We start from the raw sequence: 21,300 nt of genomic DNA, 5'->3' as shown, positions 1-21,300 counted from the left end.
AAATTAAAATTCTAGTTTGAAAGAAAAAAGAACTAATAATATTCTTTGTGAAAAGATTAGGCTAATATGAAAAACATCTCATTGTTCAGAAATCTAAAGAAAAAAAAAAGTATAGTTAAAACTTACCAGTAGAGAGCTTGATTTCCAGACTGTATTATGAACAGTCTGAAAAATCGGAACGCTTCGATCTGAGTTTGTACCAATTTAACCTTAAACAGAAAGAAACAAATTATTAAAGAAAATGTCTGATGTGTTTAACCATTCAAAAACCTTACATTGATATCTCTCCGGGTAAAAACGAACCGCTTCAACAAACTATCCACATAGTACCGGGACAGGTACCGTTCGTAAAACCCACCCGGATAAGCACACAGCACCCGTAACAGTTTGATCACCAAATACTGGGGATGATTCCGTCCACTAGCGGCTTCTTCTTCACTTATTCCCAAATAACCCCTAATCAAACCACCCATAAGCTGCTCATTGGAAGCCACCTTTGCGGCGATCGATTCGTTTGTTCTGGCCAGTCGGATCAGTAGCTTAACACAACTGATTGCGGTCGTTCCTTCCGGTTTCATTTTAAACAGAATGTAACGGATTCGTTCTAGAATATTGGTTCTGATAAAACATTCCATCAGATCGGTTTCGGCAAGATGGAAATCGTTCATCGTTTCCCGATTGTTAAGATCGTCCGGATCGTCGTCAAGCTGGGCTTGGAACTGGACTTTTTTGCTAGTTTTAGATTTAGGGTTTTTGTCTTTAAGATTGAGGGAGTCGAAGGTCGATTGGAGATTCTGCTGGGTTTTTTCCTCTTCTTCGGAGCGGCTGTGGGTTACGTTTAGGCCCATTTCCGGTTGGTAGATTCCACGTTCGGTGTCATAGATGGTGTCCAAGAGAGTTTCGTCTGTGTCGTTGTAGAAAAGGTAAGCCAAAGCTTTGGAGGCAACTTCAACGACTGTTGGAGTGTTTTCATCCAGAGCAAAGCGTAGGAAAAAGAAGATTTTCGAAATTGGGAGCTCCAGAATCCCATCGTAGAAACCCTGATTAAAAATGTTCAATATGCCGGCGATCGAATTTAATGCCGAAATTCTTTGCTGTAGGACATTGGCTCGGGCCAGACGAAATAGCTCTTGCAAAGTGTAGCCGGGACGCTGAGCGTCTTCTCCGTGCAGATAAAGTTCCCTGTCGTCTTTCTCTTGGGAAACTTTTTCTGCAACATAAGGTTGCAGAATTCCTTTCCAGTCGAATCGAGCTTCGTATGTTTCTCCAGGTTTAAGCTGCTTGACGCTAAGTTCTATATTTTTGGTCCACTCAAGCTTTTCCGGTTCCAATATATCGAAATTTATCCACTGGTCGGCACCTTCATGTTCCAGAACTGCCAAATCCGGTAAAATTTCCTTTTTTGGCTCGACCTTTTCAACTGTTGGTTCTTCTTCCAGTGGATTTGTTTCAACAGCTTTGACTTTCTTTCGATTCTTCAAAAAATCGACCAACTTGGGGTCCATTGTGCTCAAAAGTTGCTTTTGCTCATTGAGGATTTCCTCTTCATTCATCTTTTTCATTTTTTCCAGATTCTCCTCATGAATTTCTCGAGATTCTGATCCTTCTAAAATTGTGCTTTCCGCGGGAGCTTGTGACTCTTTTTCATCCGATTTCTTTATAGCTTGTTTCGCTTCTAATTGGAACATTTGAGCGAATAAGCTTTGTTTTTTGGGTCCCGAACCAGTGCTCGGTAAAACCTTTAAATGAATCGGTTTCGGGAAAGCACCTTTTCCAATTGAATCCTCATGACTATCGACTTCCATCGGAATATTTTTCTTACAATACGTTTTTTCAACGATTTCTCCAATAATGGTGTGTTCCGGAACATTGTTTTTGCTGGCATCGCCAGAAAGATTAGCTTTCTGATGGTTTCTTTTCCGGGCGAATTCGGATTGACGAGGAGCTAAAATCAATTAAAATGGTTAAAAAATCGGAATTTCATTAAAAAAAAAACCAATTACCTTTCCCAGATGGCCCCGGAGCTCCTTTAACCCCACCATCCCGTTGCAATCGAACGACCTTGGCAGCCGGCTGAAACTGACCCTGCTTCCGCTGGGAATCGGCAAGAAACTCTTGCTGCATCCGCAGGATGTCATTTTCGTTGTCCTTGCTGGAGGGACGCTTGATCATCGTTCCGAAAACCAACGGATATGACTGCGAAACGCGAAACTAGAGGAAAAACGCCGTGGAAAAACGCGCAAGCACACCGGTAAACCGCGATAAACAAAACAAAAACAGCTGTTTTCGACTTTGTGCAATTTGTTTTGTTTTTTGATGCACTTTTTTCACGCAAAATTGCGCCGATTCAAATTTGAACTTGCTATTTACCCAAAGCACGTGGAGCATAAATTTGAGAAAATTAATTCTGGGCTATTTTAAATAACGTATTGTGCGGCAATGAAATTAAATAGAATTCTCGCGTGTGTTTCATTGCGTCGTATGAAACAAAATGTGAGCAATCAGTTTTATTACGAAAATATACAAAAACTGACACAAACTAGTCGCAACTTCTTTCAATTTGTAGCCTGGACAACATATTCTATTTGTGAAATACAAATTTTAAAGTTGTTCTGATAACTGTTCAGGCAGTTTTCTGTGATATCTTAAGATTTTTCATATGACGGAATGAAATTTTACGGGAGAATTGGCCCTATTTAGAAATGTGCGTTCGGTGCGTTCACAATGAATTTTATTTTTCGGATGCCCATTTAACTCGAAATTGAGTTGGACCTAAAATCTTATTGCTCAATTTTGTGTTCAACCCAGCAACTTTGAAACATTTTCAAAGAATTTTTACTGTGCGAAATTTTTGAACGAATCATCCCTTGATCGCCGAAAATCCCGAAAATAGATCAATCTGGCAACGCTTCCCATATTGAAAAAGAAAAAAAATCCTTCAAAACAGCTGCCCAGTTGTCAAGTTTTTGCCTGCGCTGTTCGTGTCGCTTGCTCGCGTTCTTGTGCAGATCGAAGTCAGACGGAATCGGAAATTTGGAAATTTTATCGCATTGAAAATGGCAGATTCTGAGGTAAATATGGTTCTATTTCAACCGAAAATATATTCAATTTGTCTGCTAACCCATGATGTTCAAAATTATATAGAAAAAATCTGATAATATTCCCTATTAATCGCCTTTTTCCGATTTTTCTTGCGACCAACAGCTAGCCAAGGCCCTCAAGGACCTGCCGAATCGGGTGCTAAATGTTGGCGTCGAGGAGCGTCCGGAGTTGTTCCGGAACGTTATTGCGGTGTTGCCCAACCCGGGTAAGTGATTTACTGGTTGTTTCCAATTCAAAATCATCTGGAAAGAGCCTTTTAAATGTTCATTTTTGCAACATTCGATGCAAAAATATGTCGGTAACCTCACTCTGTAGCAAAATCTATCCCTCCCTCACCCACAACATTCGACAAGTTGTGAAATCGATTTTTTTAATGGAGTCTCTGGCGTGGAGTAAATGGAGTTTGTTTAACTAAACCGGATTTTTAACAGAAAATTGTCTTTGAAATCAGTTGTTTTATAAGATGACGATAAATTTTATTCAGAAATCAAATTTATTAACTGGATTTTGTTCAACGAAGTGCGGTGCTGGGACGAACGTCTTGCTTAACATTTGATTTAGACGCAACTCAAAAACGTTGGCTGCATAAAGCGATTTTGTTTGAATTTCACACTTTTTCGAAATTCTATAAAAAATAAATAAAGATTTTCTCAATTATGTCTGTGGAGTTTGAGATTATTGATAAAACAATACATTACCCTAAGCTGGGCAATATTCAAAATTTATTAACACATCAAGGACCGCGAAAGAATGAACATAAAAGTTTGAAATGCAAAACCAGGATTTGACATGCGAATCAGAATTTTTCCCAATCCAAATTAATCCATACTGAAGTTCAGTAACAATAAACTGGATACAGAATCCGAATTCTTATCACAGATATCGAATTTTAATGTTTAAATGCAAATTTGAAACTACAAAATCCTGAATTATTCTGGCCTAAGCTTTCCAGATATTTTTTCCTCAGGTACCCGGGCCGGGCAAATCCGGGATATTTTCTCCAGTATCCGAAAATATCAAAATTTTAAAAAAATCTTGAAGAAAAACACTTGACTTTTGATTATCGAAATAATTTTAAATCATAATTTCAGCTTAAAAAATCGTTCACATAATTTTGATAAAATTTACTCAAAAAAATTAGTGGCGCAATGCATAATTTTGCAAATAAAGTGCCAAAATTCAGGTAAATCAGGGCGATTTGGCAAGTGTAATCTAATCTTAATAGAATTTCGACATTCGGAACCAAAATTCATTCAACAAGTTAGATTTTTTTTCGAGGATCTGAATCGAGTGTTACTCTTGCTTGAATCGTTTTAGTCGTTCATCGAAATTTGATTTGGATTTTGTAATTTTTTTAGTTTAGAGTAGAACATTCCGTTTTATTTAGGTTTTTCCTCGAAAGGAGGATATTGAAAATTTCTTTTTTTTCAGGCATCAACGCCACGATTGTGCGGGGCATCTGCAAAGTGATCGGCACCACCCTGACCAAGTACAAAGACCAGGCGTCGCAGGGCCTGGTTAAGGATTTGTTGGTAGCTCTGCTCAAGGAGCACCCTGATTTGGCCTATGAGCACATGAACAATGTCCTGAAAGCACTGGTCACCAAGGACCTTGTTGCGGCACCGCCTCTCAAAGGTGCCCAAGCCGCGGTGTTAGCACTAGGCTGGGCCAATCTGGTGGCTCTGAATGCCAATCATGAAAGCGAGGTGGGCAAGAAGCAGTTTCCCGTATTGGTGGAAATCCAAGCCGGTCTCTACCAACTGTCGCTGACTTCGGGAGTCCAGAAGATTTCCGATAAGGCGTTCTTGTTCCTGAAGGAGTTTTTCGCCGAGAAGGAAGATTACGATAAAAAGTATTTCGATCGATTGCTCAGCTCGGAACCGTCGAGTGCGGGGATTTTGTTCCTTTGCGCAATTCTGAAGAACCGCATAGAAGAATTCGAGAACTTGGAGCTGCTGGAACAGAACAAAGCTAAGCTGCTAGATTATGCGGTTAAAGGCTTGATCACGGTTAAAACTAAACCACATTCCAGTGATGTTCAAGGCTGCTCGATACTGTTCCGCACCATATCGAAGGATGAATTTAAATCCGTAATCCTTCCGGCACTGCAGCGTTCCATGTTGAGATCGCCGGAAGTCATTCTGCGGGCGGTCGGTGCCATCGTTAGTGAAGTTCAAGCCGATTTGAGTGATTTTGGTCTCGATTTGGGAAAAGCTTTGGTGCAAAATTTAGCCTCAAAGGATGAAACGTTGCGCCAGGAAGCTGTGGAGTCTTTGAAGCAGGTATCTCTCAAGTGCAAGGAGGTTAAGGCCATTGAAGCTTTGCTGAAGGAAGTTTTTGCAGTCCTTAACGGATCGGGGGGTAAAATTACTGTTGTGGAACTGAGAATTAATGTTCTACAGGTAAGACTCTATTAATTTCTTGGTATTTTTTGTTTGATTAATTAAATTAAATTTGTATATTTTAGGGTGCTGGAAATCTCAGTTATAACGAAATTCCTGAAGATAAGATTCAAGACTTGATACCTGTCGTAGCTGATCATTTCACAAAAACTTTAGAAAGCGAATCACAGGAAAAAGTTCTTTGTCACGCTTTGGAAATGTTTGGACTATGGTCGGTCAATTTCCGAGGAGAAATTCCCGCAAAAATCGTGCAAACCTTCAAGAAAGGATTGGAAGCCAAGGCACAAGTTTTAAGGACCAGTTATCTGCAGTGGTTCCTTGCTTGTCTGCACAATGGAAAGCTGCCAAGTGGAAGTGATTTCACGGCTGGTCTATCAAAGATTGTTGAAAAGGCGGCCCAAAATCCAACTCAAACGCCTGCCGTGTCAGAAGGCGTGGGTGCAGCTTGTATCATTCTGTTGACCAACCCTAAAATCACGGATCAACTCAAGGACTTTTGGAACATTGTTCTCGATACTAACAAAAAAGTATTTCTAGGAGAAAAGTTCCTCGCTGCGACTGTTCCGGAAACCCTTTGCTACATCATGCTTATATGCGAGAAATTATTGCTAAACAATTTAGATGATATAAAAGGACCGACTGAACCACTTTATAAAACAGTAATTCACTGTGTTAACTCACCTCACGCTAAAGTTCGTAAATATTGCATACCATTGTTGAAAACTATTGTCAACAGTCCAAACGGAGTAACATTATCCAAAAATCTTTTCGGAGAACTGACCATCTTTGTTGAAACGACAAAAATTCTCAACGAAGGAGAGCATGAAGAAGGATCGGTTCCAGCACAAGCTATAGTAGATACTATCAACGCTTTAACTACCATTGAATGCATCCAATCGGCAGATGCTCAAACGATTGCACTCAGTGCACTGCTCAGTGCCCATCATCCGGCACCAGCTTCTATAGATTCTAAACTTTGGGAATCGGTCCTCAATCGGTACAGCTTGGATGGAAAATATTTTATCTCTATGAATACCAATCACATCAAGGAAACGTTCTTCAATAGCTACAAAGCTAAGACGATGTACGAAAATACCTTGGCCACGTTGGCCCGCATCAGTCCGGAAGTGATTCTACCGGTTTTGGTAAAGAATGTGACCGATCATTTAAACAATGCTCGCATGTGCAACGTAACGGATGAGGAATATTTCACTTATCTGACGCCTGATGGAGAACTGTACGATAAGAGTGTGATTCCAAATTCGGATGAACTCACAAATACTGCTCATTTAAAACGAGAGAACAAAGCTTACAGGTGAGTCAGGACCTGAAATTTCAAAATACCGAAACCAAAAATTCTTTTTTTTTTATTCTAGCTACAAAGAACAAGTGGAGGAACTGCAGTTGCGTCGAGAAATCGAAGAAAAACGACGAAAGGAAGGCAAGTCAAAACCCCCGCAACTAACGCCCAAGCAGAAGGAAGCAATCGAAAAACAAACTGAGAAGGAACGTGCCATAAAGACGAGACTACGGGAGCTGAACGACATACTTACAACATTGGTGTCCCAAATCGAGGGTGCAGCTAAGGGTACTCCCCGGCAGCTGTCGCTCTTTTTCCCAACACTGTTACCGGCAATCTTGAGAGTATTTTCATCGCCACTTGCAGCCCCCTCGATGGTGCAACTGTATTTGCGATTGAAGGATACATGTTTCACCGGGGGCGAGCTGGCGGAAGTTGGAAGGGATCTGGCCATTGCAACCATTCGGTTGAGCAAACCGCATTGCGATCTGGAAGAAAGTTGGTGTACTGCGAATTTGTTCGAGCTGGTTGGTGACATTCTCGTTACACTGTATGATGAGACTATCGATAAATTTGTCGTGCATATTGAGGAAGAAGGATCCAAAAACTATCTCCTGACTGCACCAGCGTTCAGCTATTGTTTTGAGATGTTGAAGCGGGCCTTGGTTATGCCGGAGAGTGCCAAAGATGAGAGCATGCTTATCAACGGCATACAAATTATTGCCTACCATGCCCAGCTGAAAGGAGATTCTGTTGATGGCATTGATCTGGAGGATTTGTATCATCCCAAATACATGCCCAGGTTGGAGATGATAAAATTATTGTTGAGGCTAGCGCAACAGCATCGTGGTAGAATCCAAACACAAGCCGTGGCAGCGTTACTAGATGTCGCCGAAAGTAGTTCCGGCAAAGATTTTACAGCCAAAGCTGAGCACCGAGAAATCGAATGTTTATTAGTAGCTCTGCAAGATGAGCTGGAAGCTGTCAGAGATGTCGCTCTACGAGCTCTTGCGATTATGATTAAAGCTCTTCCATCGATTACAGATGATTATGAATTGGGACTACGATTGACCAGACGTTTGTGGGTAGCTAAACATGACGTTTGTCAAGATACAAAGGAGTTAGCAGAAGAAGTTTGGGTGCAAGGTAATTTCGAGGTTCCGATTGTAATGGCTGATGAACTTATGAAGGATATCATCCATCCTGAACCTTGTATCCAAAAGTCGGCATCATACGCGTTGGTATCAATCCTAGCGGAAGACTCATCGATAATCGATAGTATCTTAGAACAGTTATTGGAAATTTATCAAGACAAATTGACAATGATTCCGGCTAAACTAGACCAATTCGATCGAGAAATAGAACCAGCCGTCGATCCTTGGGGTCCTCGAAGAGGAGTGGCCATTGCCTTGAGCCAAGTAGCACCGTTCCTTACTGCCGAACTAGTCAACAGTTTGACTCAATTTATGGTGTCAACTGGATTGCGAGACCGGGAAGAAATTGTCCACAAAGAAATGCTTGCAGCATCCCTTGCCATCGTCGAGCACCATGGAAAAGAAAGTGTCTCCTACTTGCTACCAACTTTCGAAGAATTCCTGGACAAGGCTCCTAACAACAGTGACTACGATAATATCCGGCAGGCAGTGGTCATCCTAATGGGTTCTCTTGCTCGCCATTTGGACAAAGAAGACGAACGTATTCAACCGATTGTAAATCGACTGATATCGGCTCTATCTACACCTTCACAACAAGTTCAAGAATCAGTTGCCAACTGTTTGCCACATTTGATTCCGTCTGTCAAAGAACAAGCACCGCAGATGATTAAAAAGTTGATGCAACAGCTAGTGAAATCCGAAAAGTATGGAGTTCGTCGTGGAGCTGCCTATGGAATCGCAGGAATCGTCAAGGGACTTGGTATCCTCTCTCTCAAACAACTTGACATTATGACGAAACTAACCAGTTGCATCCAGGACAAGAAGAACTTCAAAAGCCGTGAGGGGGCACTATTTGCATTCGAAATGCTTTGCTCTACTTTAGGACGTCTTTTTGAACCGTACATTGTTCACGTTCTACCTCACCTGCTTCAATGTTTCGGAGATTCATCGTCATACGTTCGCGAAGCGGCTGACGAGTGTGCCAAAACTGTTATGTCTAAACTATCAGCCCATGGAGTGAAACTGATTTTACCATCCCTCTTAAACGCGCTAGACGAAGACTCATGGAGAACGAAAACCGCGTCAGTTGAACTCCTCGGTGCTATGGCTTTCTGTGCCCCAAAACAACTATCATCCTGCCTACCCAGTATCGTACCCAAACTCATGGAAGTACTCGGAGATTCTCACATCAAAGTTCAAGAAGCAGGAGCTGACGCTCTGAAAGTTATTGGCAGTGTTATCAAGAATCCGGAAATTCAAGCTATCGTCCCTATTCTTCTCAAAGCCTTGGAAAATCCTTCGGCCAAAACTTCGGCTTGTCTGCAAAGTTTGTTGGAAACTAAATTCGTGCACTTCATCGACGCCCCTTCTTTGGCTTTGATCATGCCAGTGGTGCAGCGTGCTTTTATGGATCGTTCAACCGAAACCCGTAAAATGGCAGCTCAAATTATCGGAAATATGTACTCCTTAACGGACCAGAAAGACTTAGCTCCTTATCTCCCCAACATTATCCCCGGACTGAAAACATCTCTGCTGGATCCTGTACCAGAAGTTCGTACCGTTTCGGCTCGAGCACTCGGCGCCATGGTTAAGGGAATGGGAGAATCTTCCTTCGAGGATCTGCTGCCGTGGTTAATGCAAACACTCACATCCGAAAGTAGCAGCGTCGATCGTTCCGGAGCAGCTCAAGGTCTCTCGGAAGTGGTCGGTGGTTTGGGTGTGGAAAAGTTGCACAAGCTTATGCCAGAAATTATTGCGACGGCCGAGAGGACGGACATTGCTCCTCATGTAAAGGATGGTTACATTATGATGTTCATCTACATGCCAAGTGCATTCCCGAACGATTTTACCCCGTACATTGGACAGATTATCAACCCGATCCTGAAAGCGTTAGCCGACGAAAATGAATACGTTCGTGATACGGCTTTGAAGGCTGGTCAGAGAATTGTTAATTTATACGCTGAATCGGCCATCGCTCTGCTGCTGCCGGAATTGGAAAAGGGACTTTTCGACGACAATTGGCGTATCCGGTACAGCTCGGTTCAGCTTTTGGGAGATTTGCTGTACAGAATTTCTGGTGTTTCCGGCAAGATGACAACGCAAACTGCCTCGGAGGATGATAACTTCGGTACCGAGCAAAGTCATAAAGCTATCATTAGGAGTTTGGGTGTGGAACGAAGAAACCGAGTGTTAGCTGGATTATACATGGGTCGTAGCGATGTTTCGTTGATGGTTCGTCAAGCTGCTCTGCACGTGTGGAAAGTTGTGGTCACAAACACACCGAGAACTCTTCGTGAAATTCTACCCACACTTTTCAGTTTATTGCTGGGTTGTTTGGCTAGTACCAGCTACGATAAACGGCAAGTTGCTGCCAGAACTTTGGGAGATCTTGTAAGGAAGCTTGGAGAACGTGTGCTACCTGAGATTATCCCCATTTTGGAGCGTGGTCTCAACTCAGATCAAGCTGATCAACGCCAAGGTGTTTGTATCGGGCTTTCGGAAATTATGGCATCCACATCGCGTGATATGGTTCTCACATTTGTCAACAGTTTGGTCCCAACAGTAAGAAAAGCTTTGGCAGATCCTTTGCCGGAAGTCCGTCAAGCAGCCGCCCGTACTTTCGATTCTCTGCATACTACAGTTGGCTCAAGAGCCCTAGATGATATCCTGCCCTCCATGTTGGAGAGTCTTTCCGATCCAGATCCTGAAGTTGCTGAATGGACTCTTGATGGTTTACGCCAAGTGATGGCCATCAAATCCCGTGTCGTATTGCCATATCTTGTTCCCCAACTTACGGCTAATCCGGTTAACACTAAAGCATTGTCAATTCTGGCTTCCGTCGCAGGTGAAGCACTCACGAAATACTTACCGAAAATTTTACCTGCTCTACTAACAGCATTAGCTTCGGCTCAAGGAACTCCTGAAGAACCCCAAGAGCTGGAATACTGTCAAGCCGTTATTTTATCGGTGAGTGATGAAGTAGGCGTTCGTACCATCATTGACACAGTAATGGAATCAACGAAATCGGAGGTCCCGGAAACGAGGAAAGCTGCCGCTACTTTGCTCTGTGCATTCTGTACCCACTCACCTGGAGATTACTCTCAATACGTTCCACAACTGCTCCGAGGTTTGCTGCGGCTTTTGGCAGATTCGGATCGCGATATTCTTCAACGATCATGGGACGCTCTCAATGCTGTCACCAAAACATTGGATTCCGCTCAACAAATCGCACACGTTACAGACGTCCGCCAAGCAGTCAAGTTTGCTAGTTCTGATCTAAAGGGAGCCGAGCTTCCTGGATTCTGTCTACCGAAAGGAATCACACCTTTGCTGCCAGTGTTCCGTGAAGCTATTCTCAATGGTTTACCAGAAGAAAAAGAAAACGCTTCTCAAGGTTTGGGAGAGGTCATCCAGCTCACATCACCGAGTTCCTTGCAGCCATCTGTTGTTCACATTACTGGTCCCCTCATTCGTATTCTTGGTGACCGATTTAACGCCGGCGTCAAGGCTGCTGTCTTGGAAACTCTGGCTATTTTACTGCACAAAGTTGGCATAATGCTGAAACAGTTCTTGCCGCAACTACAAACAACATTCCTTAAAGCTCTGCATGACCCCAACAGGATCGTTCGCATCAAGGCCGGACATGCTTTGGCAGAGCTAATTGTGATTCATACAAGACCTGATCCACTGTTCCTAGAAATGCACAACGGTATAAAGAATGCGGATGACTCGGCTGTACGAGAGACGATGCTTCAAGCCCTCCGTGGCATTATTACACCGGCTGGTGACAAAATAACCGAACCTTTGAAAAAGCAGATCTACGCCACACTTGCTGGTATGTTGGGTCACTCTGAAGACATTACCCGGACAGCAGCCGGCGGATGTTTCGGTGCTCTCTGCCGATGGCTCACACCTGAACAGCTGGATGACGCTATGAGTTCTCATCTGCTCAACGATGACAATGCCGATGATGGTGCCCTTCGACACGGTCGCACAGCAGCTTTGTTTGTTGCCCTTAAAGAACATCCGGCCGCAATCTACATCGACAAATATGAAAGTAAAGTTTGCAAAACTATCACCTCCTCGCTGGTATCCGAGAGAATTCCTGTCGCTTTGAATGGTGTCCGAGCGGCTGGATATCTTCTCCAACATGGAATGTGCTCTAATGAAGCCAAACTTCCTCAGCAAATAATCGGTCCCTTCGTGAAATCTATGAACCATACCAGTAACGAAGTAAAACAACTTCTTGCCAAAACCTGCATCCACTTGGCCAAAACAGTACCCGTAGATAGCACTGCTTCCGAATATCTCCGACTGGTAATCCCGATGCTGGTCAATGGCACCAAGGAGAAAAACGGCTACGTCAAATCCAATTCGGAAATCGCCCTGGTGTACGTGCTGCGGTTACGTGAAGGCGATGAAGTCCATCAGAAGTGTATCTCCCTCCTGGAACCTGGAGCTCGGGAATCGCTTAACGAAGTGGTCAGCAAAGTTCTGCGGAAGGTTGCCCTCCAGCCCGTTGGCAAAGAAGAAGAGCTAGACGATACGATTCTCACGTGATTGACGGCACCGAATGGGCACGATTTAGAGGAATTCCTTTGTGATTATAATGTACCGCATCTGCTACTACTGCTACTAAGGCTAGTCGTCACACTGATATGGATCCGATCCGTTTCGGTTGTTGTGCCGTTATTGTCAACTCCCATCGGGCACTCCAGTAGTAAGTCAAATAAAGAACGATATCTACGATACGAAGAACAAGAACAAGAAGCGAGTGGTTTTGATTGGTGGTGGCAATTTCCAGTGGACAACGAAAGAAAGTCTTGATCGATGGTGGTACTGCAGCTACCCGGCGGCAGTAGTTCCTTCCTTTCTTTCCCATCACAGTATAAAGTACTGATACTCTCCTGGGACATTTGTCAATGTGAAATTCATCGTTCTGCTCATTATCATCATCTACTAGTGTGTCATCACTTCCCAAGGCCAAAAGAAATTTCAAGCTCAATGCAATGCTCTCGGTGTGCGAGATCGATACCCATTACAGGTTTTATAGCTATCAAAAATAAAGGTATTCCAATCGGTGTAACCTTTCGCATCAAATGCGATCAGGTGCTAAACCAGTGGCGTTGTTATTTGCTTTCTGTTTTTAGCATGTTTTATTATTTGTATTGAATTTGTTTGTGGAGTATTGTCACCTTTTCTGTAAGACGAAGTTTAACTTTCAAACAGTGAATTCTCATAACTTTCAAATAGAACTAGGAAAAGTTTTTAGATTGCGAATAAGATCAAATTCAACTAATCATATTGAGTTTAGTGAAGCTAAGCTAATATATCCCGGAGCAAACCGAAGTAAAACTAAATCAAATCGTATTTTTGGAGACCTAACGAACAATAATTGGATAAATCGATATAAAACCCAGTTATTTCTTGCCATTCGAATTATGCAAGGGATCAAGATTAAGGTAATCAAATAAAACGATAACACATAGCATATCCATTTCAAAATTTTTTCTATTGCAGGCTGTGAACTGCGTTTTCGAGAAAAACTCAAATAGGAAGAAGAAAGCGAAAGAAAGTTCAGGTGATTTTTTTTAATTCAAATTTCGGTGATCCGGATCATTGATCATCACAACCGAATAAGTGGTAATCGAGGCAGAAATACGTTCTACAGATGCCGAGGGATTATCATATCTTCAAAAGACTCGCCATTTTAAACTGAAAACTGGTTCCTGTTTCTCATAAGGTAGGTTCTTTTTTTTATTATCGGCTCATCTTAACTCTGAAAAATGATTTGAAATATGAAACGGAACCTTGACCTCCTTAATATAAAAATGAGCTTTCGAGTAAATAACACTCGACTCAATTGACCAGATATTAACAGGTCGAGATACCTTAAAGGGTGTCCACGATGAAATTGCTCTAACTTTTTTACCGTTGGGTAGAATTTAATGAAAATTTGGGTGGATTTAGTTCATAGTGCATTGTTTACATCCTGCAAGTTTTGAAGTCCTGTGATCAAAACTCGCGGAAATGAAGTTGAAAGAACAGCTGGAGGAATCGCGAATTCCACGGTGTCGTGTGTGATCAAGCGGTTCGAGGAACGATAGACCACCGATCGGAAGCCCAGAAGTGAAGAAAAAAGTATTCCGTACAACACAAAAATCACAACCGCATAATTGGGGCCTTCAACCGAAACCCGAACGCCTCCGTTCGGGATGTGGCTAAAAAACTTCACCCAAGCCTTAGTTTTGTTCAGAAGTCCAGCCTTAGTTTTGGTTAAGGCTGGGTTTCGAACGTTCCCCTAATCGCGACGAGAAGCAGAAAAAGTCCGCCCATGCCAGGAAGTTGGACCTCAACATGCTGACGAAAGTTGAATGTTGCATCATAGACGACGAAACATATGTGAAGGCCGACTTCAAACAGATCCCTGTCAACCTGTTTTTCACGGCCAAGGATAAGTTCAGCGTTCCGGAGCATGTCCGCACTCAGAAGATGTCCAAATTTGCGAATAAATTCCTGGTTTGGCAAGCCAACTGCACGTGCAGGAAGCGGAATGCACCTTTCGTGACCCTGGACACGATGAACGGACAGGTGTACATGAAAGAGAGCCTCCAGAAGCGGCTGCTTCCTCTCCTGAAGGCCCACAACGTCCCAACAATCTTCTGGTCGGATGCCACTACTCCAAGGACGTGCTGGCCAAAGTTCGGGCATTTGCGTATCGGCTGTAAATAAAATACGACCTCTGACCTTTGTGTATCCAACTTAAGTAAAGCTGTGCTTCAAAGCAGCTTCGAAATCTTCTTTTTGAGATCGAGGCAGAATTCAGATTCCACTTCGGAAGCAAATAAACTAACGAAATCAATAGTAGATGTGGCTAGAATAATCTGTAACAACACTAAAATGTATAGAGAGTATTTCAAATCCTGTTCACTGAAGGGATCACCGTATCAAGGTTTGGTAACATAATCTTACCTTCTTTCGCAATGCAGTCAGTAAACGGTAAACTGAAGTCCTGTGATATGATATTGAAGAATGTGATATTTTTGAGGTGTCAGGTGGCAAATCGGTATTAAATAAACAACACAACATTGACTGTTTCAATCAAAATACAAATTTAGTATTAAAATAGCTCAAAAATAACCACTTCTGAAATGTGTCGACAACCGTGTTTTCCCCCATTTGTGGTTGCACACTCTCTGTTCCACTAACTACTGCCCTGCAATAATCTATTCAAAATTCCAACCTCACTATAACGAATATGTATGTATATTGAACAACGAAATCGTTCCTTTTACTCTGCTAACTTCGATCACATGTATCTTGTATTCACTTGGTATCATTTGATTTGAGCGCCGGCTCCGATGGCGGCAGCACCCAACCGCCGTACTTCCTTTCCAGTTCTTTCGCAACCTCAAATATAAGATGGTCTTGGCCCGGTCCAGCTACGATCTGTAGTAAAAACACCTTGGTTTAACCAATACCAATTTTATAAGTTTTTAATACAAACCTGCACCCCAATGGGAAGTTTATCCCGGTCCAGACCAACCATGCAGGAAGCGGCAGGAAGCCCAATGGTATTGAAAACCATCATGTAGCTGGTGTCGACTAGTTTGTGGTAGATTTCGAAGTGCCGATGAGCCGTATTGGGAAACACCGGATAGATGAAGACACCATCGGTGCCCAGCAGATCCGTGAAGTCCTTACGTAGCAGCTCGGTTTGCTCGTTCAGGAAGTCCAGCCTCGACTGGGGAATGTAATTGTTGACGATGTGTTGCATCGGTCCAATCATCACCGAAGGAAGATCGGAATCCGAGCAGCCGCACATATACTTGACCAGCTCCTTACCGATGGTGGTGTTCGGTTGCCCGTCCTTCTGGACAGTGTAAATCGTTTCGACGTTCTTCATACGGAGCATTTTACAAATCGACACGTCCAAGGCCCAGATCAATCGTTTGATGGTAAATGGCTTGGCGTTAAAGTGATTAACAACGCTTAAAAGAGCAGCCTGGATATCCGGTTGAATCGGCTGGGTTAGACCCGAAGGACCGTCGTTCTCCATGTAGTAGTACTTGATGTCGCTAAGGTTGGTGGGCTTGTCTAGCGAAATCTTCGTTCCTTGTGGGTCTTGCATAGCTTTAACCAAGAGTGGAAGATCTTCGGCATATCTGCACATAGCTCCAGGGGTAAAGAAGTTACCCCAGGATTCATCTTCACAAGATGGGTTGTGGCCGTACGGTGAAACTACGAACGGAGATGGTTTATGCCCAAAAACTCCTACGAAAGAAGCTGGTAACCTCGACGATCCGGCAATGTCTGTCGTAACACCTATTAGGGATGCGGCCGAACTGATAAGAGCTGCTTCTCCACCGGACGAACCCCCCACAGTTCGTTGCAAGTTGTAAGGGTTTTTCGTAATGCCGGTACACTTGTTGTATGTTTCCCAACACATACATAACTCCGGGGTGTTACTTACTAACAAAATAACGCCACCACTCTTCTTGATCTGTTCCACAACCGGAGAATCGTGTTGAGCTATTCGTCCGTTCTTCAGCTTTCTGCCACCTGTATTGCTCATTCCCTTCACCGCCAAACTCTCTTTTATCGTAACCGGAACCCCCAGAATCGGTGTATCCCTAGCCATCTCCTCTTCACTGCGCAGCCCTTTCACTATTTCTTCATCAATCTGCTTGGCTTCAGCAATAGCTTGTTCAAACCTATCCTGAACAATGGCGTTCAAGATCGGATTGACCTGTCGGCAGCGTTCCACGTACGCTCGAATCACATCCTCGCTTTTGATCTGACCGGTTCGTATCTTGGCCGCCAAGGTGACGGCTGGAATCTGCAGTAGAGGGCTTTCGATCGGAGGCAGTCGTTTGTGTCGTATCCTGGAGCTAACTAGCAGCGAGTAGGGCACCACGAACCAGCTGAACAGGTGCATGGCACCGCGCAGCAAACGCCGAATGGCCCAACTCATTTTTCTGGAAAAGGAATAAAATGATCTTGATAATTAATTATGTATAGGGGATTTGAACGTTTTCGGTTCTACACACGAAATAAATAACAATTCAAATGACAGTTAAGATTTTTTAATTAGTTTTGTAATTTTACATTAAGACTTCAGATACAGATTTATCCTTCATATTTTTATCTCTGGTTTCAGATACTCATATGATTCAGAACTTTTAACAATAAAAAGGAATAAAATGAAAAAAAAAAAAAGTTTGAGTCAGATTCATAATTTGAAAAGTTACTTTGATTTTGGAAGATTTTTTTTCAGTCTTTCCTTTTCTATAATTCTAGTTTAACCTTCCTTCTGGTTTTAGGAGTTTAACCACCCCCGCCACCATGGAGATTTTTTCCAAGTAAAGTTTTCGACGTAGTAAAGCGAAATTACTTGATCTCAAAAGGTGTTAAATAAGTCTTCGGATGAAATATTGTTCATTATTTAGGCTTTAAGAAAAAACCGTTTTCGAAAGAAATCGGCCGACAGGAACTAAAGTTATTGATGAAAAACTGATTTTTCATGTTTCTCTCAAACAAAATATCTCTAAATCCCATACAAACTTCAGGCTAATTGAGCGACCCCTTCCAGTGATCCGATCTGGCCCAAATTTGGCATGAGATCTTGTACTAGGACTACGATCAATTTTAGCCTGCATCGCATAACATTTCACTGGTTTTGAATTTTCCATACAAATTTGAGGCAGTCTAATCCTCATCTTTAAAATATTATTCATTTATTAAATAAATAATAAACAAATTCAAAATCAGATTTTTCTTAAACGTACATTTGTTACTTCATCAGTTATCAAAGATAGATTTCACCTTAAACTGATACATTTTATAGCTTACAAACTCCATATCACCAAACCACAAGGTGAAATTTGACAAACAAAACGAGTTCAGCGCGCTTAAATCTATCAAATCAGTCATTCAATCATAGGCACCAAAATGCTTTTCCTTTGAGTTATCAATATAAAACTTAAAAATGTTAAAAAACTTATCATTTTTTTCTTCATATTTTGTTTAAATTTTCAATTCAATTCAATAAATTTACTGAATTTAAAAGTACATAAAACTATTTAAATTTTATGAAATACTGTTTATAAGTTGTTTTTGATTTTTAAATTCTAAATGTCTGTGTTTTGAAAACATAATTTTCTTGGAAACCTCAACTAAATTTTAAATAAGAAACCGACAAAATATTCAGAGAATTTTGAAATTTGAAACTTTAAAATCTTCGATTCAAAATTTATAAACTTATAATTTTATAATCTATAATGATTTTTAATTTATCTTAATAAAGTTCGAAAATTATTTGAAGTAGCAAATGAAAAGTAGTTTTTTTTAATTTTTTTTATTAAATAATAATACAGACCCCGTTCGTTTTTAGCAGCATGCCCGAACATTTTGTGTTGCCAAAATCGAATGTTGCCAAAATCGAACGGTTTTTTTTCTGAAATTTTTTTCTCCAATTTTAACAAAATAACTCTTTTTATTATCATTAACGTTATTTTAAGTCAATTTCCGACCATTTTTGAAATTTTTGATTTTTTTTTTCTCATATTTTTGATGCATTTTGCACTATTTTTGTTTTGTTTATGATCTTAGTTTTTTTTGCCATTTTTGCTGTTTCTGTAATTCTTCATCATTTTTAAGTTGATTCTGTCATTTTTAGTCTTTTGTTGGCATTTGTTTTGATTTTTTTTTATAATTTTTCATATTTTTGTATTTTTTGAGTACTTAATAAATTTTTAAAAAAACTTTTGTTTTTGTTGTTGTATTCTATCATCATTTCTGAACGTAAAAACGTTTTTTTGGTATTTGTCCAAATTATGTTGGTCCTGTTATAGAGGAAACTAAAAGGTAATGTCGCTTCTAAAAACCGTTCGATTTTGGCACATGTGCCAAAATCGGATGTTGCCAAAATCGAATGTTGCCAAAATCGAATGTTGCCAAAAACGAACGGGGTCTGTAGTATATTTTAGGCCAACTACTCTACAAAGTTTTAAAAAGTTTAATTTTAATGCCCAATGATTATTTAGTGAATTTGTAAAAACTTTATGCTATCTACAACAAAACTTGGGATTCCGTTTTTTTTAAATCAATTTCTTATTGATCATTTCCCAATCTTTAACTAGTTATTATTTTGAACTTCAGAACTTTTTATAGCTTTTTATTTTAATAACTGGAAGAATTTTAATATCGAAAAGGGTTGGACTTTGATCACTGAAAGTCTTGTAACAAAATTAAATATTTTCTACTTTTTTCAAATAAAATTCAATTAACAACTAGGTATTGAATAAATTCTCCTTTAAGTTTGAAATGGTTTTTTTCCTTATCGAGAATCCACATTTCAAATCGTCATTGGTTTTTTTTTTTCAAATTCAAGATACTACAGCGGAATTTTTTAATCAATCCTTCCACTAAAAATAAAGAAAAACGTGTAATATTAAATGAAAAGTAAATATCAATCATTATCAATTTTTTCGGTTTATTTTTAACCTTATCTGACATTTATTTGAGAATTTAGATTTTTTTTTTATATCTGGTGTTATATTTTATGTAGATTCTATTCCTGTGCATTAATTCTTGTGCCCAGAGCCTTATTCAAAATTTGGATTTTCATTCTTTTTTTGGTGTTCCGGAAATATTGAGTTCAAATTCGAAAACTTGACTGCTAAGAATTCATTTTCAAGCAAATTTCTAGTTCAGAATTAGGAAAATCATTTTGATATTTATCAACAACTCACCGGAAACAGCATCGATTTGAGACATTCATTCTGATTTGTTTTGAAAATTTTGATTTATTTTATCAATAAAATTTATTGTATTTTAAGTTTCTGTTATGATCATAAATAAGGAAATTGTTTAGGAATCAATTTCCTTATTTATTGTATATTGTTGGTATTGTTATTTTTGGCTAAATTTGAATTCTGAAAACCCCCTCTTCATGGACTGGTCCTTCGCACGGGCCTGGAGTGGGTGTTATGACTCAAAACTTTTTAAACATCTTTTGACCTGGGGCAATTGAAGTTGGTTTTGAAGACCGGTGTAAAAGGATCACATAACCTATTTATAACACTAGAATAGATTAACTTGATAATGCTTAAAAGATATTGGTTGTCTAACTTACAAATCGTGTTGGTTAAAAAAATATTGCTTCTTATAAATTTTTCGAAGGTGTTTCAATGCTGTTTGGTCGTATTTTTCTTTTATGGAAGAATTAAGCAAAATCATTGTAAATGTTAATAATTGCGGCAATTTTATTCCTTACAAAAAAGCAAAATTGGGCATCACTTATTATATCAAGCAAAATGAGAGAAAATTGAGGTCTTGTGTGTGATAGCAAAATTTGCTCTTATTTTGCCGTTCAAAAAAAAGCAGAATTTGGGGTTTCAAAAAAGCAGAATTGGGCATCACTCTGCTGAACACGTACGCACTTATTGCTTTAATTTTGTCTGTGTACCACTTTATGTCAAACAAAATGAGAGAAAATTTGGGTCTTACGGTGTGATAGCAAAATTTGCTTTAATTTTGCCATCCAAGTCTCGGGTATATTTTTACTCTCTAATACCATGGGAGATAATTTCCTTCTCTTCTATCAGTTTTGAGTTTTGATTCTGATTCATCTAAGTTCTAAAATAATGCTTGATCTGAACATTTAAAATTCTTTGTTGAACTCGATTTTTTCGAAGCTTGATATTAAGACTCTTATCTAAATTATGATTTTTTTATTATTTGGATTGAGAAATCAGATTCAGTTTCAATGTTCAGATACAGCATTTTGAAAACCCAAAGCAGAACACAAATCTGGGATTAAAAATTTAAACTGAAATATAATTTATAGATTGAGAATTTAAATTAAAAATGTTCAAGTGTGAATTAATTAATATTAAGAACCAACATTCCGGAATCATATTCAAATTTCAAGATGGAATTCATATTCAGAACTCTGTTATTGAGATCATAATCAACGCAGGTATATTGTTAAATATTTGAAAATCCAGTAAATTGAATCAAAACTGATTTGGATTCAATTTAAAATTATAAGTATAAAACTAAACTTTGAGTACCTCCATTTTCAATATTTCAAGTGTAGAAAATCATATCCAAAATGTCAATTCTGAGAATTCCTTGTTCAATATCTTCAGACGAAAACTTTCGTTTTCAAATTCCGCTTAGGATTTTATTTCAAATCGTTTTAAATGCACTTTGTTAAAAATAAATTCCAAAATTGTTGGCGACGTATTTTTACCTAGGATTTTTGCCCAACAATGCATGAATAAAAATAAATTAAAACAAATTATGTTTGTTACTATATGATTATTCATTTTTTTTC

The 21,300-nt window shown here is 40.0% G+C and overlaps 3 protein-coding genes across 5 annotated transcripts in view; 1 reads left to right on the top strand and 2 right to left on the bottom strand.

Moving 5' to 3' along the window:
- LOC129756078 (RNA polymerase II-associated protein 1) overlaps positions 1-2,273 on the bottom strand; it is an 85,790-nt gene extending 83,517 nt beyond the window's left edge. Inside the window, exons 1-3 of the mRNA XM_055752829.1 lie at positions 2,004-2,273; positions 276-1,945; positions 127-209 (exon numbers count right to left, since the gene is read on the bottom strand). Of these exons, the coding sequence (XP_055608804.1) occupies positions 127-209; positions 276-1,945; positions 2,004-2,172 (1,922 nt within the window). The 5' untranslated portion in view covers positions 2,173-2,273. The remainder of the gene's footprint in view (positions 1-126; positions 210-275; positions 1,946-2,003) is intronic.
- Positions 2,274-2,942: 669 nt separating this feature from the next.
- LOC129751918 (eIF-2-alpha kinase activator GCN1) lies at positions 2,943-12,728 on the top strand. The gene is made up of 5 exons (XM_055747696.1): positions 2,943-3,071; positions 3,205-3,307; positions 4,534-5,504; positions 5,570-6,819; positions 6,881-12,728. The coding sequence occupies exons 1-5, from the start codon at positions 3,057-3,059 to the stop codon at positions 12,516-12,518; spliced, it is 7,977 nt and encodes a 2,658-aa protein (XP_055603671.1). The 5' UTR covers positions 2,943-3,056; the 3' UTR covers positions 12,519-12,728.
- A 2,318-nt stretch (positions 12,729-15,046) lies between these two features.
- LOC129756958 (fatty-acid amide hydrolase 2-B) overlaps positions 15,047-21,300 on the bottom strand; it is a 29,671-nt gene continuing 23,417 nt past the window's right edge. For all 3 annotated transcript variants that reach the window (XM_055754037.1, XM_055754038.1, XM_055754039.1), the window contains exons 2-3: positions 15,466-16,936; positions 15,047-15,407 (exon numbers count right to left, since the gene is read on the bottom strand). In XM_055754037.1, the coding sequence (XP_055610012.1) occupies positions 15,285-15,407; positions 15,466-16,936 (1,594 nt within the window). In that variant the 3' untranslated portion in view covers positions 15,047-15,284. The remainder of the gene's footprint in view (positions 15,408-15,465; positions 16,937-21,300) is intronic.

The sequence above is a fragment of the Uranotaenia lowii genome, chromosome 3 (assembly GCF_029784155.1).
Source record: "Uranotaenia lowii strain MFRU-FL chromosome 3, ASM2978415v1, whole genome shotgun sequence".
NCBI classification, from domain to species: domain Eukaryota; kingdom Metazoa; phylum Arthropoda; class Insecta; order Diptera; family Culicidae; genus Uranotaenia; species Uranotaenia lowii.
The sequence above is the reverse complement of the archived record's forward strand: the minus strand, read 5'-3'. Positions and strand labels throughout refer to the sequence as shown.

Coding starts and splice junctions, on each gene's coding strand:
- LOC129751918 (XM_055747696.1), top strand. Junction 5,505..5,569: donor TGAGAATTAATGTTCTACAG/GTAAGACTCTAT, acceptor TGTATATTTTAG/GGTGCTGGAAATCTCAGTTA. Junction 6,820..6,880: donor CGAGAGAACAAAGCTTACAG/GTGAGTCAGGAC, acceptor TTTTTATTCTAG/CTACAAAGAACAAGTGGAGG.